This window comes from Apteryx rowi, unplaced genomic scaffold (assembly GCF_003343035.1).
Source record: "Apteryx rowi isolate R43461 unplaced genomic scaffold, aptRow1 scaffold_228, whole genome shotgun sequence".
NCBI classification, from domain to species: Eukaryota; Metazoa; Chordata; class Aves; order Apterygiformes; family Apterygidae; genus Apteryx; species Apteryx rowi.
In genome coordinates, this window is record NW_020448619.1 from 1,304,576 (window position 1) to 1,330,944 (window position 26,369).

Below are 26,369 nucleotides of genomic sequence, written 5' to 3' on the forward strand. Positions count from 1 at the left end.
CCCGCCTCGCCGGCCTGCCGGCGCTGGGCAGCGCGGCGGGGGGCCGTGGTGTCTCGGCTCGGCCCGGCCTGGGGGGAGTGCCGCAGGCTGCCCTTGCCCGCACCCCCATCCCCGCGGAGGAAGCGCGGTAGGAGCAGACTCTGAGTTTGTCACGTATTCAGCGCTCCCTGGGGCAAATAACGTACAGAGTTAATGTATGTTATTCCTACAGGCCTGTTTTGCAATGGGAAAGTCTTCAGGCCGAAGCAGTGCTCTTTCTGGTCTCGTTTTTTTCCCGTAAAAAGGAAAGTAGTTGACTAATAGAGGAAAGGTCTTGAAAGTAGCCCACTGAATAGGGCTTCCCTGTTAAGAAGCTTTCTGAGCTTTCGAGAAAATGCCTGATGACATCCATCCCAGTGATGCATCAGAAAACATTGCAAAGAGAAGCAGTGACAGTGGCCAGGTTCCCTGTGCTGGTTTAGCCTGTCATCTTGGATGGGTGAAACTGAATCTTGCTGTGCTTTGTTCATAGCTCTGCAGCAAATGTATACAAGCTTAGGGAACAGGAACACTGGCTGCTGGCTTCTTACCACATCCAGCGGTGGCAATTTTTCCTGAGTAAAAGGGCCTACTGGTTGTTTTGTGGCTGCAAATACTGATGAAAAATCAAATATGTTTCCTGTTCCTATAGCTAGCGATAAAATCCTAATCTAGATAACATATTCCAAACATCATATTTAAAACTCACTTAAATTTAAAAAGCATCCCCAGGGAACTGGGATCTGAATGATACCATTCCAGTCGCAAATAGCTGTGACTTCAGAGTATGTGACTATATATGTATCAAGATCTGCCCTACAGTGTTATAGTTATCTACATAGTGATTCCTTCCTCAAATTTTACTAGTTTCCATTGATTATGGACTTTGGACTCCAGCTGGAGATATTTTTTTTTTTTAAAAAAAGCACTTTGGTAATGGTTTTATTCGTTGTAATGCAACACTTCAGTGAAAGTACATTGGTTATTTGATCTTTTCTGGTATTTCAAATGCTAATACTACTTGATGGAGTAGAGAGGAGATAGAAAAGGAGGAAAACCTGCTGATAACATGGTAAAGGTAGTTTACTAGCCCAGCCATTTGTGGCAGTTCACCAAAAAATGTGCTCAAGGTGGTTGTCATTGGCAAGTGTAAGTTTGAATAACTACGAGGCAGATCCTTAAAATATTGTAAATTGCTATATTTATGCTGACTTTAATCTGCTGTAGATCTGCGGCGTGCCAATGTTTTGCAGTACTTCTAAAGATGTTTTTGATGGGTATCACACTTAAATATTTCATAGTAATAATATCTACATTTTATTATTTTCCTCTTAAGAACGTGTGAAGTGAAATCACTGTCTACAGGTCTTTCAATTACCAAAAACGTTGCAGATTATTTTCTCTGTGCTTGCCACTTTATCATGTCAAATATCCTTCTTGACATCTGTTTTACTCTCTTATGGAGAAAAAAACCCCCTACTATTAATTCTATAATTAGGGGCCAAAGCATGACTGGAAAAATGATAAACAACCCTGAACATCAGTTTGTGGGACAGGGGGAAGGAGAAATGAAGACATGGCTGGAAAATGTCTGCTAACATCAGCTGACTATTCAAATGGGGGTTGAAGTCTTGTGTTGCAATAGCAACACAAGATCTCAATTTCCTGTAAATGCAGTCTTCCCATTTTCCAAATCACAAACCTTTTTCTACAGATATATTGCTACTGTTAAGGTTCACCCACGAAAGATTCATACACCTTGCTCAATTTTTACACAATTTTAGCTTAAATTTACCCTTTATTTTGATCTACATATATATTAACTCTTTTTCCCCCTCACTATCCAGATAGTCTATAGGCTTCAATCTGCTTCTGTTTCTTCATTTTTTCCCCCAGTATGACTTGATACATTTATCTTCCAGATGCACCTGGGTACTGGTATTACACGTTATCATCTGAAGTGGCAATAGACCATCATGCTCTCAGATGATTCCCCTGGAGGGTTCAGTGAGAGACGCTACAATTCACCTTCTGTGTTTTGATACCATAATACTGTCTCTTTGAGTTCCTGAGCTCAGAGAATCATTTCCTACGCTTTTCCCCCCATGCTATTAAATTCTTTGTTTGTCAGTTTAAGCTGTGTTCCTAATCAGACATCTCCTGCCTTTTAAAAAAGAGTAGAAGGATTACAGGATATCCTAGTTGATATGTTTTGTTATTTTGATGTTGACCAAAAAGTGTTACATGCTGGCCGGGTAACGGTTGCTCTTTTTCTTCAATTTGCTTTACCACAGTGCCCAGTAAAGTGTTAGCAGTTATATAGCAGTTACCACAAAGTACTGAAATAGATTTTCTTTCTCTCTTACTTGTATGATAGATTACAAAGGCAAGTAGCTTTTTTTTTTTTTTTAACTTGGAAATATTGAGATATTCTTGAACAGTGATATCCACATGATTTTTTTTAGAATGGAACACTATCAAGGGAAACAGATGATGTACTCAGCTGGAATCTCATACTAGTTCACTCTTACTCACGGTCTTCAAACATGTGACTTTAGCCTTCCAGTTGGATAGACAGAAATGGAGACTACTCCAGGAGAGGAAATGGAATGAATCTAAACGTCTCAGCTTTTTCCTCCTGTTGGGAATGTTAGTTTTGCTTGGTGGACTTACAGGTGATTTGCCAAGAAGACTGGATCTTCTGGGTGTCATTCTTGTATATCTTTTTTTGCTCTGAAAAAAAAATTCTCTCTCTCTTTTTTTTTTTTTCTTTTTTCCCTTTTGAAAGTGGAAAGCAAGGCTTATGCTAAGTTCTTGGTTTTGGCAGTGTCTCATGGCAATGTGTTCTACAATCCATCTCATGTAAACCTTTTTTTTTTAAATTTATTTTGTCTATGCACTTATTTCTCCTCTTTCTGTCAAATTTTGCCAAAGTACTCCCATTTTCTTAAAAAGATTGATTATTTGTTGCTGTCTCTTTAAACTTCCATTTATTATATGGCTGCTATAACGAGATTTGCCTTATAATGTCTGGCTTTACTGAAATGATACACTTACTCTGAAAACCAATAAGATATATATGAATAAATCCTGAGAGTAGTAGTCTATCAGATTTTATTACTATCACTTAACCAAATGGGAGATGAAGATCAGTATTAGCTGCTGTATTTATTTTCTCAGGTCATCAGCTTGCTTACTTCTCTGAGCTTGTCTAACAGTAAATTTCAGGGACACTCCTCATTTTCTCTGGACATAATTTATCTGACAGTGGTCTAACACATGCATGGTGGTAGTTTGACATAGCTTTGTCACAGTTTTGTCATAGCTTACAGCATTTAGGGAGTCTGTCGTGGATATCTTAAAATGTTAAAATCAGAAGTCATCAGGGATTGCTAAATCTAATACAGGAGGCTGTCACCACGGCCACATTTTTATAACATTGGGCTTTCTGCATTAGCTATCTGGCATCTGTTTAATCCTGAGAAGAATAATCTTGAAGACCATTGCTACCTCAGTTAACAACTGAGACTTGTCCTAGTAAACAGTTAAATAAACTAAAACTCCTTCTGCCAGAAAATGACCCATTGCAGATGCAAACTCTTAGGGACAGCAAACAGTGTTCCTGGAGAGTGTCTCTGTAATATGAAAGTCATCTGTTAATCAGTTGAAGATTGCTCATATTGTAAAGATTCTCATGGCCAAGTTAAAATCTTGGTGCACTGGTGAGTTTCAGCTGACCAGCCTGTCCATCTAACTCTTTCTGCCAGGTGGCATCCCAAGAAAAATGCAGAAATCTGCCCTGTAAAGATGTAATGTTCCCCTTGCTGTGTTCCATCTTTAGGATGTTATCAACTGTGCTTGCCTGCTGTGGCGGGGTGGGAGGGTTGTTGTTTAAGACTATATAGAAGATAAGTGGACAGAATATCTATAAGGCTGGTCAGCATTTCTGTGCTCTGAACATGAGCAGTAACACTACTGTATTTGTGATGGTCAAGTGCTATAATGGACAGAAAGGTTATAGGAAAAGCCTATATATATAGCTTTATAGGCACAAAACTGTGCCTTTGTTAGAATAGCTTATACAACTGGACAAACACTTTCAAGTATGCGAGTTTCCTTTAAGGGCCTGAGGAATGGCTTGCTTGTATTCTAATATTTTTAATCTAGTGCAGGATATTACATTTTCCAAGAAGTCTGTTTCGTTAGTGGGGTAAACATTTAGCCCTTCTTGTGCTTACAGTTTTATTTCTTGCTGTTAAAGGAATATCTTAAAAAAAAAAAAAAGCACTTTTCAGAGAAATTAAAATATAGATTATATGCAGATAACTTTGTGAAGGACTTCTTAAAAGTAATTCTGTTGTGTGAATTTCCTCTAGATCCTTGAAATCTTGAGAGTTTCATTATCGTGAGATAAGTTCATATCACCTTGTAGGTGTTCAGACAACAGCCACAACATGTACTTTAAACAATGTTAAAATTTAATGTGGCTCTGACTGTTCTAAAGAAGCTGTAAATACTTCAGGTAATTGAACATAAAATCTCCAAATGTGGCTCAACTTGCTTTAAAACATCAAGATGAAGTTTTCTGTTACAGGAAAAGTCAACCTCAATGTAATTTCCTTTTACTGGATTCCTGTGCCCAGTATGTGTGTGTTGTGATTCCAGCCAGCTGTTTCATTATACCAAAGTGCTGTAAAAGCGTACTTCTGTCTGGTTAAGGGTATTAGATCTTTCTCAAAGGCTTTCATGCCAAATTATTCATGTTTCAGCTCTTCAAACTAGCTGGTTGTCAAATACCTCACTCAAGAAACTGGAGATTCTGTAATATCTCTACTTTAAAGACTGTTACAGAAGTTAAAGTATAATGATGCAATGCCTACTGTGAACTTGTGCTCAGTATTTTAGCTATTATATTTACAGCATTTAGGGACAGTGGATTAGGTAGCAGTGAAGCTTGTTGAGAAGTTGGTATGTTATCAGTAAGCCAGATGTTTCTGCGTGTAAAACTGAGCCTGGCTATAAATCTAATAATAGTCATTTTATGAGGTTGCACACCTTTTATCCCTTAAACTCCAACTCTTTCTGACTATTCAGGAGTTACTCTACTGAACTATAGTAAAGTTTGCTGTTCTAATTACTTGGGACTTTGGGTTCACCACATTTTGATGTTGTCAGCTGAAATGCTTAAGCAGCAAGAAATATTTCAAGTAATGATGCCAAATGCGCCTAAACTGAAGTGACTATTGTATTTAATAAAAGTAAGGGTGGATTTTAGCTTTGCAGTAATGTTAGTGAGGTTAATGAAACTATTGCCCTTCTAGAGGAAATGACTGAATATTGCACTAAGCAGATGGCTGCAGAACTGCTTACCACTAACAGTCAGATGACACGATCAGGATAAGAAAAGGTCGCTGTGGGACACAGCCATGAATCTTGTTTTAGTATTCTGTACTGCAGCTTTGACCCCTGTTGCATAAGATCTTTCTTTTGGGTGAAAATCTGTCAAGGCAAAGAAAGGGCAGGATGCATAGCAGTCTGAAAGACATGTCAAATTTTTTGCAGTAGGAAATTCATGAAGCAGTGTAGTAACTAAGAAATAATGGGAGGATCATCCATTTCAACTTCTAGAGCCCTTCTGGAGAAGCCTTCTGGGCTTCTGGAGAGGAAAGAAGAATCAATGTAGAAAAACCTATTATGGAACACTCTGTAGTTTATAACCAGTCAGCTGATGAAGAGTTGTTTACATGAACACTGGCTTTTGGTATGATTAGGATATTTTAACTGATAAAACTGTGATCTTTACCAACTCTAGATATAGCATGACAACTGTATTTGAAGTCAGAAGGCTGGATATCTACTGAGCTGATCAAACCTTCAGTGGGTCGAAACAATTATGCACTGAATGACTTACCTTTCTAGCTAGATTGATCATTGCCAGCTAACGTCTCAGTCATGTTCAAACACAACAACTCTTTCTAGTCACTTCCAGGGCTAATTGAAGAAATCTCCCAAGCTTCTGACTAAAAGTTTGGATGCTTGAATAACAGTTTGTGGTGGTGGTTCTTCTTGCATGGGTAGGCCTCACAGCCCCCCTTTGCAGTAGGGTAGAGTCTCTGATGTTATATATGTATTAGATATAAATATGTATGTATTATATATATTTAGTCTGTGATGTTTGCTCAAAGTATCAGGCTTATATGTATTACCATTCCCACAGGCACGTACCCATTTATCTTGAGGAAGAGGATAGCAGGAGTAGTAGAAGCTTGGAGTGGGCTTCATGAATTCATGTTTCACAATCTCACTTTGTAGCCATTGTCTTTCCTGAAGGCATCAGACTTCAGGACAAGTGTCATATGCTGACAGTGGCTTCATAATTCTGGTTCCTGTCTTTTCTCTTGAATGCGCCTGGATTTAGCTGTGTGCTGAATAGTGATATGGGCAGCAATAGAGGAGGGGAGGAAGGGATTTATAGGTCCCAAGAACAAGTTGCAGGCAAAATGAATCGTCTTGGATGGTTGCAGATGGATCCACAGCCTATAACTGAGCATTGCATATGCAGACTCCTAACCTGTCGAGAGCAGAGGTGGCCTCAAAGTGCTTTGTGGCAAATAAAACTATACAAATATCTAAATGGAAGAATGTATTGAATGTGTTGAGTTTAAGAAACAATACTTCTAGCTCTGAGCTTATGGCAAGAATGTTGCCTGTAAGCTTCTCAGATGCCTGTAAGAGGAAAAAAATAAGGCACGTCTCTCTGAGCACAGAAAATGGATCCTGCATGATTTTCTTAAACTGCAGATAATACAAAATTGGGAGGAGTAGTTGATGCACCAGATGGTTGTGCTACCATTCAGAGGGGTGTCAACAGGCTGAAGAAATGTACCAATAGGAATCTCAAGAAATTCAACATAAGAAAATGCAAAATCTTGGGCCTGGGGAGGAATAACCCCATACATCAGGTCAGGCTGGGGACCAACTGGCTGGAGAGCAGCTTTGCAGAAAAGAACTGGGGGTCCTGGTGGCCAACAAGTTGAACATGAGCCAGCAATGTGCCCTTGCAGCAAAAAACGCCTGTAATATCCTGGGCTGCGTTAGGAAGAGCGTTGCTAGCAGGTTGAGGGAGGTGATTGTTCCCCTCTATTCAGCTCTGGTGTGGCTACATTGGGAGTACTGAGTCCAGTTCTGGGCTCGCCAGTGCAAGAAAGACACAGGCATACTGGAGTGCGTCTAGCAAAGAGCCACAAAGATGAGTAAGGGCTTGGAGCATCTTTCATACAAGGAGAGGCTGAGAGAGCTGGGACTGTTTAGCCTGGAGAAGAGAAAGCTCAGGTGGATCTTATCAGTGTGTACAGATAACTGATGGGAGGAAGTAAAGAAGATGGAGCCAGATTCTTCTCAGTGGTATCCAGTGAAAGAACAAGAGGCAATGGGCACAAACTGAAATACAGGAAATTCGATTTAAACATAAGAAAACTTTTTTCCTGGGAGGGTGGTCAAACACTAGAACAGGTTGCCCAGAGCAGTTGCGGAGCCTCCATCCTGGGAGGTGTTTAAATAAAACCCAACTGGATAAAATCCTAACTGCTCTAGCTGACCCTGCTTTGAGCAGGGGGAGTGGAACTAGACAATCTCCAGAGGTGCCTTCCAACCTCAGTGATTCTGTGATTCTGTGACTGAGAAGTCTGGAATAATTTTCCTTGTTTTATTATGTTAAAATTATAACTCTGCATAGCATTAAGGAGCAAGTTTCTGAAAATACTGTTTACCTTCCATTGCAAATGACATGTGTTCTGGGCATATTGTTCCCTATGGGGAAGAGAATATCCTGGATTCTAGATGAAGAAACATTGAATAACTTCTGCATTTGTCAGATAATTTAGGCACAGCATTTTTTTTTAATACTTCCTCTTAGAATTTTGTCTGTTGGAAGGGGAAGTATAAACTGTCCAAGTTACAGGAAATCTATGACAATTATTATCATAAATCCCACTGCCCACATATGAGGATGTGTCGCAAGGGCCTCATAAATTTTATGTACTGTACCAAAATATGTTCAGGTGAACTAAAGAAAGTGTTGGCAGGCTCAGTTCTAAAGCATGACTCAAATGCAACCCTAAGCTGTTTGGTCAGTGTGGGTTGTGCTCTGTAGTATCCTGTCCAAAGTGAGAACTTGTTCAGTCTAGGTTGTCAGTTAGAGTAGGAGGGGGAGAAATTTTCTTTGGAAAACTTTTTATTTGACTAAGTTTCACTGTGGATGCCTATTAAGCTTTTCTGGATGTTGCACTTGAGGGCTTGTATTCCGAGTCCTTTCTTCTACTCTAGAAAGTGAAAATGCATCATTCTGTTATGGGTATAGTAAGATCAGTGACTGTAGTTCAAAGTTACTCCAGCAGAATGAATCCAAGCACTGTTAACTTATTAATGTAATGTTGCTGACTCTGAATTGTTAGTCTTGTGCTATTTACTATAGTTTTGGTTGTTGTATTTAAGCTTTTGTCCCAATTTGACATGTTGCTTATCTTAGACCTTATGAAGTTAGTCTTGTGAACTTGCAGAGACTGCAGGGAACTCTTCAGATCATGCAGCTTCTGGGGAGAGAGACTGCATAGCTCTTGTGTTTTGTACAACAGGCAGAGCGTGATGTTGGTGTGCGACTACCTTTGACAACAGATTCCAGCAGCTGGCACTCAATGTGGAGCATCGGTCTGTGTAACTAAGGTCTTGGATACTATGCAATTTCATCAATGCTTCTGATAACTAGGTGAAGGGTTTTTTTAATAAAAAAATTATAGCAGCTGTGAGTCCCCATGAGATTTACTATTTTGAGAAGAATCAATACCTATTCTTAAAAACTCAGGCAATTGGTATTGCAGTGTCTTCAGCACTGCCCTGTGCAGTCTGTTAAATGGTTCTGTCAAGCTGTTGCAGGACCAAACATGCACTGACATGGATATATTACATTAGAGCTCTGATAGGTAAACTGACTCTAGCAGAAAGCGCTCTCTCTCTTTCAAGGATTTTTATAGAGGGATCTTGGAGCATTTGGGACAGTGGGATTATTGGCTTTGTAGGAAGTCCTTAAAATGAGTGATGCTGCTTTTGATTTCTTCTGCTCGCTGCTGTGCAGTTCAGGAGGGCACAGATTCAGTGGACTTGAAGGTAGCTTGCTCTGCTCTTGCGGCATTCCTCTGTGCTGCTAGGGGAGAGCCCGATGACTCATCAAGTCAGGTGGTTGTGCCTCTGCTGTGTGTCGGGAATTTCCTTCCCCTCTGCAGCAGGCTTCCTCATCCTTCTGTGTAGGGGCACTAGAAAGACACTTATTTCCTATGTGATGGTGCTTAACTGCTCAATTCTGGCTTTGCTTCATTTGGCTGCTGGATTTTTGTTCCTTCTGGTTTCTGCAAAGCGTGGTAAGAATCTTTGTTTATTAAATAGTCTTGGATTTCCTTCCTTGCAGTAAGGAGGGTCTTTCTAAAAATCACATTAGAATCCTAATTTTGAAGAGATCTTTGTAGCAAGGCAATTCATTCTGTAAATTATGGGACTGATCAACTGTTCAAAGCGAAAACAAGGCACTGTAACAGAAAACAGGTTTCTCCTGCACTGAAAACAGCATTTTGGGGGTCATTGGGTAGCCAAATTACTGTGCTGAGGAGAAATCAAGATAGAAAATTCAAGTTACTGGCCTTTCTTGTTAAATTATGGCTATAAAATGACTTTTTATGATTTAATAAATCACATTTCAATCTGAGATGGTTCTGCAGCAAGTAATATTTTGATTTCTGGCAGTATTAAGCAGAATATGAAAATGTTAAAGCTTAAAAGCATGTTTAAAGTCAGTAATGCACTTGTTTATTAAGACAAAGATAATTCCCCTTATAAGTTATACGGGATACAAGCTGCATCTCTACTGATGATAGGGGAATTAAAATTAAGCTAGTACCCTTTGTAGGTGTGCTACTACACTTTGTAGGTGGGAGGCCTCTGAAAGGCTATAAGGGTTCAGTAAATTTATAAAATGGCCTGCGAGGTCAATAAATACTGTCTGCACACACATGAAGTGCTGTTTAGCAAATTCTGATGTGCTTTAGGAAGTTCCCTTTCATCTGAGGACTAGCATACTAAACATTGAAGAGTATAGGATAAAACATCTCTGCCCTCAAAGACTTTTCTGTCTAAAACAAAAATTTGTAAAGCCAATACACAAGTGCAAGAAAACTATGCAGAGACAAACAGCGGAGTGGTTTTTTTCTTAAACTGTGTTCAATGTTAAAAGATGTATAGCCTCTTAAAAAGGGGGGTCAGCCTAGCTGGGTGAGCACTGGCTTTAGACTGTGTATACTTTTGTTTGGAGCTGCATAAGACAAGTAATACATGTTTGTGTTTAAAAGCAGTCAGTACAGATGATGAAGATTAGGAATAAGATTGAATTTGTTGGTGTACTCATAGGTGATCTAATGAAGTAATGCCATTCCATGTTAGTTGGCTTGGGTGATAAGTGGGGAAGGTGACTAAGGAGAGAGGGAGGAAGCAGAGCAGCCACAAGAACAAGAGTGGCAGATGCTCAACATAAGGGTGTCTAACTGTGGAATGACTTTTTTGAAGTGGTTCTTTACCTCCCTAAAAGATAAGCCGTTGCTTCAAGTGGCAGTCAGCTGACCTTCAGGTTTTGACTTGGATCAAAGAAAAGTTAGATTAAATTGAAACTGGCCAATGTTCTTCCTGCTCGTTTGCTTACCAAGGTAAATCAGTAGCGACCCTTTTTCATGCAGGACCCTGTGCTCCTCTATTTGCCAGTGTTGCTAGTTCAGTCATATGAGAATTTGTTTTAGCCCTTTATTTGTTGTACCTCTGTAGAAGGTTTTGGTAGCAGGACTCTAGAGGTTGTTGTGTATGGTATCTTGAAGTAAATGCTTTGGGTGGAATTCTAAGACCAGCTGCTTTTTTCCATATGAAGAGCAGCTGTGCTCGAGTTTTGCAATGCTCTAATGATCTGAAGCAAACAAGATGAGAGTTCTGTTAGATCAGGATTGGTTCTGATCAGCTGCTTGGGAACTGCTGACTGCTTTGCAGGGACCTCCCTCTGCAGTTTGGCAGGGGGAATTTTTGAGAAATAAGCAATAAAATTAAAACTTGCCTTCTGGTCCTAAACAACAGGCAGCTTAAAGTGTAAACAGTCATTATAGGGAGATATAACAGGTGTCTGACTAGAGATCTTTTGAGGTCTTAAGTTAGGAGCTCCAGTCCAGGCTGGTAGGGACTGAGTCATGATCAACTGTTGGGGAGGCTGTTGGGAAATGAGTCAATGGTGGCCGTCTTAAACAATCCACTCCAGCAAGCACCAGAGCCTGGAAAAAGCTAGTCGTTCAGGATGAGTAGGGGTTTTGGATCATGGGTCATCCTTTCCTTACAGAGCTGAGCCACTGATTTAAAACATTTATGCTGATGAAGAGGCTGAGGAGTGAGGATCTGTGCTATAGTATTAAAGAGCTGGAGAACAGTCCTAAGGTTTTGAGAACACCAGATGTCCACTGCCTGCTGCTGCTGAAGAACACACTGAAAAGTGTTCCTTAAAAACAAGGGGTGGCGACATAGTTGTAGTCTTCCACACTGTATAAAGGGCAGGTTTTCAAGCCTGAATATGCTTCTGTATTTGCCGCCTTGCAGAAGATGCTGGGTTGAAGTTAAGCTTCTCACGACAGCTGTGAGTCTAAATGAATGCCTCACGCAGTTCATGTCCCTGAGCCATGCTGCTTTTGCTGGGTACGCCCTGTTGATATGCAGAGGGCAGTGTGTTCTCAGACTACCATACTGCGCCTTTCCCCAGTGCTGTGTTATAAACGTATGGATAAAGTAGTGTGAGTAGACACTGCCTTGCAGTTGTCTAACACTGGTTTGTTTCCACGGTAACACAATGCATGATGAGGGCTGACAAAGCAGAACCATGAAATACTCTTATCAGCACCAGAAGCAGATCTGCCCAACTGTCAGTTACAGGACAAACATGGATCCAGGAGGTCTGTTTCTAAACAGCTTTTCCTGTTCCAACTGTTTAGCTTCTCTAAACAGTTATTGGCAAGAGATGTCAATCCGTTGTTTAACTGTTGTGAGCTAAGGGGTTTTTGCTTGTTATTCAGCAGAATTGTTCTATAACACTCCGCAGGTTTCACTGAGATCAGAGGCTGCAGAATATCTTTTGCTAACTGGGAAGCATATAGAGCTGGCTCTCATGCTTGCATGCCAGTGCTTGCAAAGATGCATGTTTTTTACTCTGAGCACTATGTCCCAGCAGTTTGAGATAGTAAAAATAGAATTTCCACAATTAATATTTGTAGTACTGTTTTTTTAGAGACTGCTGGTGTTAAAGCAGCCCCAGAACATTCTCTTACTTACTCAGTGTGGAAGTGACTCAGAATCACACAGAACTCCATGTTATGAGGGAGGTTAGATGAAATGCAGAGGGCAGGAGAGGGTTTCTAGTGTTTAAATATCCTGTTATTGTGCTTGAAACTAGTCCAACAGTGTTATGACATCTTTGGAGTATAACCTGTCTGTTTTACTCAGCAATCTTTTGTGGAACATGTTATGGAGTGACGTTCCACCCCTGGGTTTTTGCAGTAGAGGATGTTCATTCTTGTTTGTTTAAATGAGTTACTCTTTAACTTTATATAGCTTTGCAATCAGAGCAGGTAAAGTGCTTCAGGCTACATGACTTCAAAAATTTTCAGTGTTTCTTCTAACTGGAAACAAGGAGAGAGGAGAGGGGAGGAAGAAGAGGAGTTTATTACATATGTCTTTGTTATTTGGAACTGACTTTTTTTTTCCTCCTGTGCAGTTGAACGGGCAAAATGGACTTCTCCAAGCTACCCAAAATCCGTGATGAGGACAGAGAGGCTTTTGTGGGCTATGTCCATGGAGTCTCAGGACCTGGTAGGTATTATTTGACAGAGGAAATTGTAGGTTCTGTTTCATCTGCTGTTTTATGAGATCTTCCTGTTCACTTGCAAGAAGTATAGTAAAGCTCAGGGGGTTTGGGGTTTTTTTTTTTTGCTTTTTAAGGACTACTGACTGTGTCATACTCTGATAAGAGTGAGATGTACTAACAAGGGATTACTGTTCATTAGTCTTAAAGTTGTAACAAGCAAGAAGCAGGCTGATGAATAATAATAATAATAAAAAAAAATGGTAGCAAACATTCTGGATGAGATAAAGCCACTTGGTCAGAAATCTGTAGGCACAGTGCATTAAGCTTTTCTAAAAGGGTATGTGATGTGTAGTCCATTCTCACCGAAATCCAGTTCGACCCTTTGTTCTCTGGAGTACTCAGTCCTCTGTGTCAAGCTGTTGTGTGTTACTGCTCTGTGGCCTGGAGGAGCTCAGGCAACAAGCTGCAAGGACCAGGGAAAGTGGCAGTGCATGAGGGTAGTTGGAACTGGAAGAAGGAGGACCCTTCCTACACAGTTGCACCATTTCTTTTATATCAGCGTGTTACCAGCTTTTGAATACATGCAGACTCTACTGAGTCTTCTCCCTCCTGCATTCTTTTTGAGAGATGAAGGAAAGGATGGTAATGTGAGAATGGAAGAACAGCATGTATTTTTTATTAATGTCGCTTCTTTGAATGAGAAACTTCTTGGCTAATGTCTGCCTAAACAAATGCCAATTCTTTAAGTGCAGAAGTGATACTTGAATATTCAAGTGACGCAGCTTTCTTTTATTTATCTTAAGTAGAAAATATATTTGCCTGTAAGTTTGTGAACACTGTGCAAGATTGGCATTGTATAAAAGACACAACTTTTACTAAAACAGCTAGGCCTTGTTTAGAAGCCAATGTATAACCTGCTGAAATCTAACTCAAAATTATAGGAGGTTTCAGACCAAAAACCTGTTGTAAAATGGTCTTCATCTGGTGAAGATTAAGTTAGATGTCATAAAGTATTCAGCACTTTTATACAAAATGAAACATCAAAATAGTGTTTCCTTAAAGCCTTTAAAGTCATCTGTCACTCTAGATGCAATTGTATTGCCTTTATTGAGTGCCTTGAATTGATCTATACAGTTTGTTGTAATAGCATCCAAATGCTACCAAGGTAAATAAAAGTTTATGAAAAGCCTGAAAATGCCAGTCCTCAACCACAGCTTTCTATAACTCTTTTAAGATGAGCTTTTGCTCTTTTCTCATATGTTTTAATTTAGACAGATGGGAATGTGGCCTGGCTAACTTAAAGGAAGAATTGCTTATTTAACATAATGTCTGTCAAAATCCTAGGCTTATGTTGTCCAGTTCTCATTAGCTTCTGAAGAGTAAATTTGCAGAACCACAGAGAAAATATTCACCCAGGTGTCTTTCTTCTGCAGTGGTCACGGCTTGCAACATGGCAGGTGCTGCTATGTATGAACTAGTACGAGTAGGCCACAGTGAACTTGTGGGGGAAATTATCCGGCTGGAAGGTGATCTGGCAACTGTCCAGGTATATGAAGAAACATGTATCCTTTTCGCTGGTCCCTTGAGGCTTGCCAGACTGTACAGAATGATGATTATAGTAAAGAAAGTGAACAAAGCTGACTGGGACCAGAGCTCCGTATTTCCAATGCCTGCAGGCAGTAACATCTTTCTGCACATCTTTTGTAAATTCTAGAGCTTTTGCGGTAGATCTTATTATCTTATTTCGCAGTGTGCTGAGGAGGCTTTTGGTTTTATGTGGAAATGAAGTAATGTATTTTAATACTTAAATTAAAATGAACTTAAATTCTCCTAGCTCCTTGTTTAGCATGCTGCTTGACAAATGTCAACCATAAATGACAAAACTACCAAGCAGTATTTGTTGTATGTATTTTTTCTTTACTTTGAAAACTATGCTTGGAGATATTTCAATAGGAAATGTAAAGCGGGTAGGACTCTTGGACAGACTATTCTAACAGACATAGATTACATCTGTGCTTCTGTAGTGTAGGTACAGAATCTTGGTCCAGCTAGGACACAGCTTGTGTTCTCAAATTGAGTTAACTTCTACTTGTAATAGAAAATATATTTTATGAGAGAATGTCAGAGAGGAAGTCATTAAACTCAAAGGTAGATGTTCTTTTTTTTTCCTCTCGTAGCCTTTTAAATTTAGGAGTCATGCATAAACACTAGGAAGAAGCCCGTGTTGGCTCCCAAAGCTTTGTTTTGAGGAGTTGGATGGTAAACTGGTAACCAGCTGCTATCTATACCTAATAATTTGTCATTTTATATGGCATCATCATTGTAATATCAAGTAGCCTTCCATCAACACATTGAACAAGTCCAGTGTTTGAATATAGTTTACTGTCTTGGATTCCTGATGAGAGGATGAAGGCTTTCTAAAGTCAACTTGCATCTAATCTCTTGAGTCTTGCATATACTTTTGGGGGTTTGTCTTATATTCTAACAGGGTTTTTGCCAAATTGTGGGCCCTTTGCACAGAAGTCTGTTGTGCATCTTTTAAAGCTTAAATGGTGCATAGACTGGAGAATTTATTATCAGAGTCAAGGGAAGTAATACTAATTTAGGACAAACTCCCTTTAAAATTAAACTGCTGTCAGAAAAGCTCTGCAAGGCTCACAGTCAAAACAGTTGTGCTCTCTAACAAATTCCGAAACTAAAAATCTATACATTTCATATCACTGGCAGACTTTCTAACAATAAAAACAGTTTTCTAGGTTTAAAGGGTTAAGACAGATGCCTGATATTTTGTCATCCTGCTACATTGCCATTCGGTAAGCTTACCCATATAGTTAACTTGAACTAATGGTCATGAGGCAGAGTCTTTATCTGTGCTTTGCTTCTCTGTAGGATGGGAACTTTGTTGCCTTAGCAATTTCAACTTGAGTTTAGTGTAAAGCTTGAGTTTAGTAAAAGATGGTGTGTAATGTATTAATAAAAATACCACATTTAAGTAAAAGGCAGTTTAACAGCATGTTGTTGTGAATGTGATGCCTTCTGCCCTGCTTTTTTCCCTTTCTCTGGATGAACTTTTCCTCAGCAAACCTTTAGCTGGTGTCTCTGTAGGAGATCCTGTACTCCGTACTGGCAAACCCCTGTCAGTGGAACTAGGACCTGGCATTATGGGAGCTATTTTTGATGGTATCCAGAGGCCTCTATCGGACATCAGCACTCTGACCAAAAGTATCTATATCCCTAGAGGTGTCAATGTGTCAGCTTTGAGCCGAGATGTCAAATGGGACTTCATACCTTCCAAAAACTTACGGGTAGGTTCAGACAAGCTTATTTTTCCCTCTTGCCCCTCTCCCCTCAGAAGTCCTATTCAGTGTGCTTTAGAGTTGGAGCAGAGCACAGAGGCTGAAACTCTTGGGAACTATGGCTGCAATGCATTAAGTCTGTGAAAAGGGATACTGGCAGGTGGCAGTGGTATATGAGTGAGGATTTGAAAGAGGTCACCAAACCTTGCTCAGTGTGACTCGCTGTGTATTGTTGATGCCTATGCCTATACCTGCAAAACTTAATGTATTTCAGTACCATAAAGACCTAGTGGAATTGCACTAAGCATATCCAGGTGTTACCTGAGCAAAAAGAGTACCTGCAACACAGATATTTTGAGAATAGTGAAGATGGCCTTACAGCTGAAAAATATCATATCTTTAGCCTTTGGTATCTTCCATTTTTCAACCCTGCAGGTTAGCATGTGCTGTCCTGTCTCTACTTTAAACTGATAGGTATAGAAGAAGCGAAGAGAATTCCCTGCATCAGTCAGTAATTGCTGCTATCTGAGCCTTGAATTGCTCCTGAACACTGATAGCATTGCTAGCAGTGTGCTGTTAAGTGTAATGAGTTATGTAAATGGGCTACTGTGCTGTAACAGTGCATTTATAAAGGAAATAATCACAGTGCTAGACTTAATAGCTATTATTAGTTTATACAAATCTTTAATAAGGTTCTATTTTAAAGCTGGGGTTCTCACTTATGACTAATAGACTTATTCTGATTTTAGGTTGGCAGCCACATCACTGGTGGAGACGTTTATGGTGTGGTGAACGAAAACTCCCTTATCAAACACAAAATCATGTTGCCCCCACGGAACAGGGGTACAGTTACATACATTGCTCCACCAGGGAACTATGACACTTCAGTAAGTCTCCCAAACAGCAGTTATCAGTATATTCCATGTCCCTTTCATAAGGTGGATGTACGCTTTCTGTTCTGTATGATGCCAACTAAAAAGCATTTTATGCAACAGGGATTACATGATTATCTTGTGAAGTTGCTTTCTATGTATATGGTTCCCCAATGGCACTTCAGCATGCCGTGTTTGCTGTCTTGTGTGGGGATCTACAGTATCCCATGAAGATGAATAATTCAGTTGCTCTTCAGTTGCATATTTGCAGTTAAAGCTTCATTGTGCACTCATTTTCCCTGTAGTATTGTAAATACTGGAAAGTGGCCTTCCCTCAGGTATGGACAATAGTATGTTGAAGTTCTGAAAAATCTGTGGTGGTATCAAAGACCTAGCCGTGCAGAGCTGTTGGGATGAAAACTTGCGTGCTAATCCAGCGTATAGCTGTTTGCTTATGTCTGCTGCTCCCTGCTAGGATGTTGTCTTAGAGCTGGAGTTTGAAGGTGTGAAGGAGAAGTTCACTATGGTTCAGGTCTGGCCTGTACGTCAAGTCCGTCCTGTTACTGAAAAATTACCAGCCAATCATCCTTTGTTAACTGGCCAACGGGTCCTGGATGCGCTCTTCCCGTAAGTACCACCTGAGGCTCTGAAAGCTTTTATGTTCTAGTGTATAAGAATTCTTTCTTTGGGGGGGAGGGCAAACAGACCCCAAACCTCCTCTATGTACCACAGCATAATCTTAAAAAATATTCAGTCAAAATACTTACGTTTTTATCTGACAAGAGAATCTCCAATGGAAAAAGGAAGAAAAGTGCAGCAAGATAGTTTAGTGTGTTTAATCCAGAAAAGAATTGACAAGTGCAAACTTAAAATAATGATGCAGGATCTACAGAAAGGCTAGGACTTTCAAGCATATCTACATTTGGGCACATGAGCAGGATCTCTTTCCGTGGTGTTGAGGATAGTTTCCATTGATTTTGGAGTCACCACTTATGAAAACTGGAGCACTTAACTGTATCTCAGGATACTAGTTTAAGCAGCCAACTTCTAAGGCACTGAGTTCAATTACTTTGGTCCTAAAATGTTGTGCTCCTTCTTAAAAAGCTTATTTTAGTACATTTGATGTTTTTAGTCTTTGCATTCCATCAGGGCTTCCAGCTGTGAAAACTGCTTTGTGTTTCAAGCCTGAAAGTCTAGACATTGTCCCAACATAACTCATATGCTTAAAGGGCGGTAGAAGGAAAGATTAGTTTGTTCCCTGAGTCTTTGGGTTTAGTGAAATACCTCTGTGCTTCTCACTCAGAATACTGAATGTGACTCTTGTCATTCTGCTTTTATTTAGGCAGTTTTTTAGAAAACATATTCTAATAAGCATTTTTCTGTTTTGGAGCTCCTTGTAAATCAGAGTCCCTTTTCTTTACTCAGGTGTGTACAAGGGGGTACAACAGCTATTCCTGGGGCATTCGGCTGTGGGAAGACTGTGATCTCGCAGTCTCTCTCAAAATACTCCAACAGTGATGTCATCATTTATGTAGGCTGTGGAGAACGAGGAAATGAAATGTCTGAAGTACTGAGAGATTTCCCTGAGGTTAGTATGGAGAATTCCTGGAGAGTAAACCTTCTGAGAGAGACTTGCTATTGTAGTGCTATTGCATCTGGATAAATATCTTATTTTTGTAGTGACTTGAAACGATCTTCTTGGGTCCTCTGCTGTAAGCTTTGGCTGTAGTAGCAGAAATCACTTTTGGCTCATTCAAGAATGACTTCAGTGGTGCCTCAAGAAACATCTGGACTAGTGTTTGGGTGTACCTTCTTGTTTTAAAACAAAGCCAAAATGAATGCCTGTGTAATTTAGCAGGGTTATAAGGATGTTACCTTTTACTGGTAATGTCTCTTTAACTTTTTTACCTTAACCAAGTATAGCAAATGCATCATCTGTATTTATATGGTGCAGAGTAATGATACAAACCACTACAAGACATCAGCTTGATGTTTTAGGCTTTAGAATACCTTCTGAAGGAAATAGTAAGTGTCTGATTAATAATAAAAAAGACACCATAGGTTTACTAGTTTTTATCTGTAGCTAGATGTTATTGGATTAGTCTGGCAAAAATCTTCTATAAAACTAGGGAAAGTGCATAGTCTGGACTGTTAGGTTGAAATTCCACTGTTAGAAATAAGAGGTAAAAGATTTAGGTGTGTTTGACTGCAAGATAAGAATGTCAAGCTGGGGTGGCCATGAAAAATGTAAATCCAAGGATATTCTTAAATATAATTCTACACCAATATCAGTTCTATTGTTCAGGTGCTCATGAGACTTCATCTGTGTTATGTATGTCATTTCATGTCTGGTTACCAAAGATGAACTCAGATTGGTATGCGGGAGAAAAAGCTCTATGTTCCCCAATGAACTTATGAGAGGAAGCTAAGATTTTTGGCTCTTACAGCCTAGTAAATTTGTCACTACCTATTTGTCTGTGGTGAGAGGGGGGATTAATAGGGACTGACAGTTGCAGAAGATAAGATGAGGCTGAGGTATGCTGTGCTCAGCTTGGGAGACAAAACAGCATAAAAGCCTGAAATCTTGAATCTAGTCACTGTTCTTGTTAGACTAGCTATGAGGAGAGTATCTTGGAATAAGGAGAGCAATATAGTAAAAAAATTTGACACAGTTGCCTGTTTTTCTTGTATTTTAGCTAACAATGGAGGTTGATGGCAAGGTAGAAAGCATCATGAAGAGAACAGCTCTGGTAGCAAATACCTCCAACATGCCTGTGGCTGCCAGAGAGGCCTCTATCTATACTGGTAAGATTTACAGGAGGCTCATAAAGGCTGTGTGTGTAGAGCATACCAACATGCTCTAGTATTTTCAGTTCCTGAGGTAGTGGGTGTGAGGAAACCTGCTTAGTTTTGAAGAATCAGTCCTAGACTTTGCCTGCATGAAGTCCTAATGTTGTGATTGAATTTGGCTTGCTTGTATATAACCATGATTTCTAACTGTCAAGTTAATTCCTGCTTATAAGGTGAATTTATCACACCATGTCTCATGTGCTTTTGCCCTCATTAATTACGTAAACTTTTGTTCTTTATGAATAGTTTTTTGCTGACAAATACAGCCATTTAACAGACAGGAGCAATATTCCCTGAGTTGGCAGGCTAGCCTTCTTTCCTTTGCAGCCTCTTAGAGATTTTTAAATACTTTTGATAAACAGTTGTCAGATAATTTATGACTTCTCATGATTGTATTCTGGTAGTTTGAAAGGGAAGGAGACATTTTTACTATAAGCAGAGGCTCTTCTGCAATAAGTAGCATAAGTGACATTGCCCTGTCTCCTCAAAGAAATATCCAGGAATGAAAGATGAGCCAGAGTGGTTGATAAGCAGAAATGGGGGGAGAGAGAGAGTAAACCAAAACATTGTGAAAATGATCTTGTGGGCAAGACGGAATAGCTTTCAGTCTCTGCCATCAGAATGTAAACTTAATTAACTTACAGAGGCTTACTTGCCTCTGAGTGACAACGTACAAGTCTGGAATTCCCGTCTGAATTGTATCCTGCAATATGCTGTTGTCTTTGTTCTAGGAATCACACTGTCTGAGTATTTCCGGGACATGGGCTACCATGTCAGTATGATGGCAGACTCTACTTCCCGATGGGCTGAGGCCCTCAGAGAAATCTCAGGGCGACTGGCTGAAATGCCAGCTGGTGAGTAGTTTTTTCTGAATCTAGTCTTGTGAATATGTCCTTTAAATTCCGAGTCTTTGACTCTGTTTCTGTGTGTTGGTGCTTGCAGACAGCGGTTATCCAGCCTACCTCGGTGCCCGTCTGGCCTCTTTCTATGAGCGAGCTGGCAGAGTGAAGTGTCTGGGAAATCCTGAAAGGGAAGGCAGTGTCAGCATTGTTGGAGCGTGAGTGTTGCATTTCTTTGCTTTGCATGGACTGCCATTCTTCCTGTCTGTTTTTGTTTTTCAAAGTACCTCTTTCTTGGATTATGAGAAGGTCTCGTTGCTCTTTGCAGCTGCAGAACTAAGAATCTGTGAATGAGCAGGTAGATGCTTAGTGTCTCTTCACCCTCAACTACAGCAAAATTGTGCATGTGGGCAGAAAGAATGAATGTGGACAGGTAGTTCTGTGAGGTGTGGAATCACAGTCGCTTGCAGCGATGGGAGCAAGTGCCTCAGGGAGAACCATCATTAGTGCTGTCACTGAAAAGTATGTCAAACCAGGCTCAGCAGGAGAGAAGAGGCAGTTAGCAGAGCAGTAGCGTGCATGTGTGTGACTGGGGGCATAATGAATTGTTTCCCTTGTTTTAATAGAGTAGAATTACAGGAACCAGCATATCTCAAGCTGTGATGGGCTGTGAAAAGCACTGTCTTCCACAGACGTATAATCTATGGTGCACTGAATTCTTAGCTAAATATAAGATGGGAACATCAAATTTGAAAAGCGTTCCTGTGTAGTGTTGACCATGGTGACAGTCCTGAACCCCTCCTCACTGATTACTAAATTATACTCAAAGAATGATCAAAATGAAGGAAAAAAAATGCAGAGGATGAAAAAATGAGACAGACGCACTTGAAACTTTGTTGGGGCAGAGGAGGGAAAATGGACCATCATCACCTTCTCTCTTTTGAGATAATGACATCATAGGTGGCTTGCAGCAGTGCAAACTGCAAACTTCCACTTTCTTCTAGGCTGTATTGATTTGTGTAACGTATTGTGGGCAAAGTAGCATTTTCCCCCCTAGGTTTTTAGGAGAGTGTCTAGCATCTGCAAGAACGCCTAGAATCTATTCTGATGAATTCTGCTGTCCACCATATAAGCACACAAGTGCAGCTGCTTTTGAGGTTGAAAGATTTTTCTTTCTTTGGGCAGGCATGTATTAGGATGCCAAGTGAACTTAAAGTGGTTATTATATAGATGAATATCTGATATTTATCTGAGATAACAATTTTGAACTGGGATATTGTTCACCGTAAAATAAACATTGTGCTGTGTTTCAAGCTGTCCTATCAGCATGCTCACTGAATCTGTTCTGATTGAGGTATGGTTTGATAATCCAAGCCTGAGTTACTGCCTGGAGCTAAAGTGACTGGAATTGTATATCAGTAACTGACCGGCAGTATCAAGATAACTATTGCATGGTATGTTTGATGTACGCTTGCGTGGATAGGTATCAAACCTTCTGCAGTGGAAGGTTGTAATCTATTACTGGTTTGGAATAGCATTGGCTATTCTGGTTTCCATGGTCACTGAGCTGTGTAGTCATGTTTTGGGTGGTTCAGCTTAAATCTGAGAGCAATTCTTATGACTTTTTCTTCTCTCTTCCTGCTTAGTGTCTCTCCCCCAGGTGGTGACTTCTCTGATCCTGTCACATCTGCTACTTTGGGCATTGTTCAGGTACGTTCCATTATGTTGCAGCTGATCTGTCCACTTTGTTAGACTCAGAATGATTGTGCTCCAGTACATTAATGCCAGTGGCTGTGGTGTGAGAGCTTTGATTTGACACAGGCAGTTTTGTAGGTGCTTTTTAAAATGTTTTAACAGCATAAAAGGTGACCTTGTGAGATGGTCTCTGAACTGATATGTTTGTTTCTTTTGGAAGCAGTGACAATTCCTTCCATGCTGACTGCTCAGGAATATTTGTGTGTCTCTTGATTCCTGCCCTCTTAACTGCGCTTTCAATATGGCCACTTTCAGCTAGGATAGAAAGTGAACCGCTATGAACAGGTGCATTGAAACCATGAGCAAATCCTCTGAGCAGATGACTGGGAGAAGGGAATCTTGCAACTGATTCCCTATCCCTGTTTTGGGAAAAGGGGTTCTATTTAATAGGCCCTCACTTAGATTCCGGTATTGATGTTATCTCTGGCAGTGCTGACTCCTCCATCATGAAGAGTCTCAAGTTGAATAAACCATATTCAGCTTAAAAGATGCACCATCTTTTGAGATGTATATTCGAAAGTTCCTTGTATAGTTAAGTTAGCATAAGAAGGGACACCCCCCCCCCCCCCCCGGCTTTTGTCTGAAGACCTATGATAGCCTTTGCCCTGTTGTGCTTGCTCGGATGTGCCATGTTGAATTTTGTACTGTCTTCAACTGATTCTTTTGTTTTGCTTCTGAGAGGGGCACTGTTTGATCTCTCTGTTTTTTGACAGGTTTTCTGGGGCCTGGATAAGAAGCTGGCACAACGCAAGCACTTCCCCTCTGTCAACTGGCTGATCAGTTACAGCAAATACATGCGTGCCCTGGACGAGTACTATGACAAGCATTTTACAGAGTTTGTCCCTCTCAGGACAAAGGCCAAAGAGATCTTGCAGGAAGAGGAGGATCTTGCAGAGATTGTGCAGCTTGTGGGGAAGGTGAGCATCCAGCTTTGAGGAAATGCAGTGTCAGTGAGCTATCCTCCATTTCCTTACTGCTAGCAGGAGCTTTTTACCGTGTCCTAGACCAGACCTGATCGATACTGCAGTGTGGAAGGAAGGCAAATGGACCTTGGGAGATGATCAGACTCACCTGCCCGTAGCTGTGCTTTATTCAAACTTCCTTGCATGTTGTTTGACTCCCAGTGACAAATACATTTATAGGTCTGACAAACCTTGCCTTTATGCTGGTGTTCTCATGTGAACTAGATGGCAGGGCTTCTGGTGCTGGAGTTAAGAAAATTCACTCACTTCAATGTCCAAATCTTGCTGAAATGCCATTCGTTGCAACCTATAGTAGTACTCCATTGGAAGTAATCCTTGGAATAGAAATGATGCAGGCTGATCTTTATTTTTGAAGTAGTCTAAGGAATTGCAATTTATCAGAAACCATGTTACCAGCAGCAGAACAGGTATGTGTTGGCATTTACAAGCTGACTTGTTGAAACAGGAGTAATGTCTGCTTTTTCTAAAAACTTATGATTACCCAGTTTCTCTGTGGAGACCCGTGACCTGACATATGGCTCCATTTTACAGGCATTCTTTAATTTCCTTCATTCCCTTCACTGTTTTGGACAGAAAGCTAAACTTGGGCAGGAAAGTTTCCCCTGAGAGCTATCAAAAGGAACCCAGTAAAAACTGTCCTTGTTTCAGCTTAACACAGTAAATATGGTAATTGACAGGTGCCTAACACATATTTGACAGTAATTTAACCCTGTGATGTTCAGCTGAGCTATGTTGACCTTTAAGGTGGTGTTAATGTGTGGTAACATGTATTAACTACAGTGGTTTGGAGAAAGTTGGATCCTGGCATTCTTCCCATTCACTGGTGTTCTAGCCAAACCAAGATGACTTGCAGCAGATCTCGCCTAGCAGGACTCTCTTCTCTGTGTGTCTTGGAAGAAAAGGAAATGTGATCTTAGGGCCTTCTGCAGTTTCTTTACAAAAAAACATGTTCTAAAAGACTAGTCTGTAGAACAGAGTAGAATCAGTTCCTTGGTGTGGAAGTGATATTGATAGGGCAGTGCTTGTAGCTATAAGTGTTATTTCCACTGTAGAAGTACTAGAGTTGGTGATTGTGTTCTCAAAGATCTTATCTTTTAAGAGTTTCTTTCGATCTGGGGTTGGCTACTAACAACAACAAACCTTTAGAAAGGGGGAATTGTGGAAAAACAATGTTACTTTTTTTTTCTTCTTAGCTCTGAATTCTGTCATAGTCTCCTGACAAAAGATAGTCCAAAATTCCTGTCTAGTGAGCAAGCTGGGACACTTAAAAAGCAATTTGCCTCTTTTAGCAAAAGGAAAACGTAGGTAGGTAAGAGTGGCCTGTGGTGCCAATAATAGCAGTGGCAGTGTTGCGGCTGTTCTGTGCAATATAACATACTTTGTCATCAACTCCTTTACTTTTATTAAATGCCAAACAGGGAAAACTCATCGCTAACTCCAGAGGCTAGTATCAAATCCATAGTATTACTAATTAATATAAAATGCTGAAATCTAGCTTTTCTTTCATGGACATAAGGATTTGAGGAAGGGAAAAATGAATTTAATTCTGTATACAAAGAGATAATATTTTCATGTATCTCATAGCAGAGCTGTGTGCATCTTCAGTGGCTCTTTTACACCTTGAAGTAAACTTGCTTTCCTTTTTTTAACATCAGATAGACTTAAAGTAGACTTATTGACTGTTTGGCCCCTCTTAATCTTGCTGTTGTGTAAATTGGCAGCTCTATAGCAGGGAAACACCCAAAAGATGGTATTCTGCTGGAAGCCATCTTAAGAGGGCAGGGGAAGAACACAGTTACTGATAAAGGTAAAGGTTCTTGGCCAGAACACAGCGTGGCCTTGGGTACTGAAGTAACAATGTACTTTACTTTTCTAGGCTTCCTTGGCAGAAACAGATAAAATTACCCTAGAAGTTGCCAAGCTGATAAAAGATGACTTCTTGCAACAGAATGGTTATACGCCTTATGACAGGTGAGATCTGAATGGCCACTGTGCCCTCTGGTTCCTGCATATTCTGCATTTAGGCAGTTATCTTGGAAACTGGTCAGTGCAGAAATGAATTTTTCTTGCCATAAAGAAACAGAAGAACTGTGTGTAGGTAGGACATTGAACAGAGTATTCAAGCTGTCCTATCAGCAAGGCATGCTTTTTCTAATGCAGTCACTCCCTGATTTTCTCAGGTCCTCATACACTGGTATGAGTTCTGCTCAGTTGGCCAATATTTTTGCAATAGCATGTCAAGTAATAAATGAAATCCCTTAGGAGGAGGAGAGGAGGACCACTTAGTTCCAGTTTTTTCAAACAACACCCAAGGTTGTTCCATTTATTCTAGCAATGTACGGGGGACTGCAAGAATCTGCTTTCAGTCACTGTTGCATGATTCTTGAGCAATTTTGATCAACAACTTGCTGGATTCTTTTCCATCAAGTGCCATGTTCATTATCTCTGCTTTGCTTCTTTCTATGCCATCTTTGTGTTTTAACTGCCTGCCAAGGAGCCTTTTGAGCTTCATTCTGCTCCCCAGCCCAGGCAAATCATGAGATTTTGAAGTATTTCATTTCTAATATCATAGACCTACATCGTTCTGCGATGGCGTCTGTCTTTTGACTGGGTTACTAGGGCAGTTATGCTTATATAAAACAGGGAAGCACAGACAGTAGCGTAATGTAGTGTATAAATAATAAAATAATAATGAGGTACCTTCCATGACAGTCATCTATCCATTAAGAAAGGAACTTCTTGTGTGTGGAGCCCCTGGAGTGGTCTTGTCATAGAAATGTTCCCTTTCCTGTGAGCAAGGAAACTTGCAGAGCTGTCAGGTTCTCCCA

At 40.3% G+C, this 26,369-nt stretch overlaps 1 protein-coding gene across 5 annotated transcripts in view; it reads left to right on the forward strand.

Annotated features, from left to right (window-relative positions):
• Nucleotides 1–26,369, forward strand: part of ATP6V1A (ATPase H+ transporting V1 subunit A) — a 31,080-nt gene that overhangs the window by 312 nt on the left and 4,399 nt on the right. For 3 of the 5 annotated variants that reach the window (XR_003253433.1, XM_026065504.1, XM_026065502.1), the window contains exons 2-13: nucleotides 12,857–12,951; nucleotides 14,380–14,508; nucleotides 16,037–16,251; nucleotides 16,992–17,129; nucleotides 17,590–17,741; nucleotides 18,540–18,702; nucleotides 19,811–19,919; nucleotides 20,696–20,818; nucleotides 20,907–21,021; nucleotides 22,450–22,513; nucleotides 23,272–23,475; nucleotides 25,418–25,512. Coding sequence is in view for 4 of the 5 variants with exons in the window: in XM_026065504.1 (XP_025921289.1) it covers nucleotides 12,870–12,951; nucleotides 14,380–14,508; nucleotides 16,037–16,251; nucleotides 16,992–17,129; nucleotides 17,590–17,741; nucleotides 18,540–18,702; nucleotides 19,811–19,919; nucleotides 20,696–20,818; nucleotides 20,907–21,021; nucleotides 22,450–22,513; nucleotides 23,272–23,475; nucleotides 25,418–25,512 (1,589 nt within the window). In the remaining variant the exon portion in view is untranslated. Of the gene's footprint in view, nucleotides 1–2,483; nucleotides 2,694–12,856; nucleotides 12,952–14,379; nucleotides 14,509–16,036; nucleotides 16,252–16,991; nucleotides 17,130–17,589; nucleotides 17,742–18,539; nucleotides 18,703–19,810; nucleotides 19,920–20,695; nucleotides 20,819–20,906; nucleotides 21,022–22,449; nucleotides 22,514–23,271; nucleotides 23,476–25,417; nucleotides 25,513–26,369 lie in introns of those variants that run through there. The other 2 variants (XM_026065503.1, XM_026065505.1) reach the window with 2 other exon arrangements.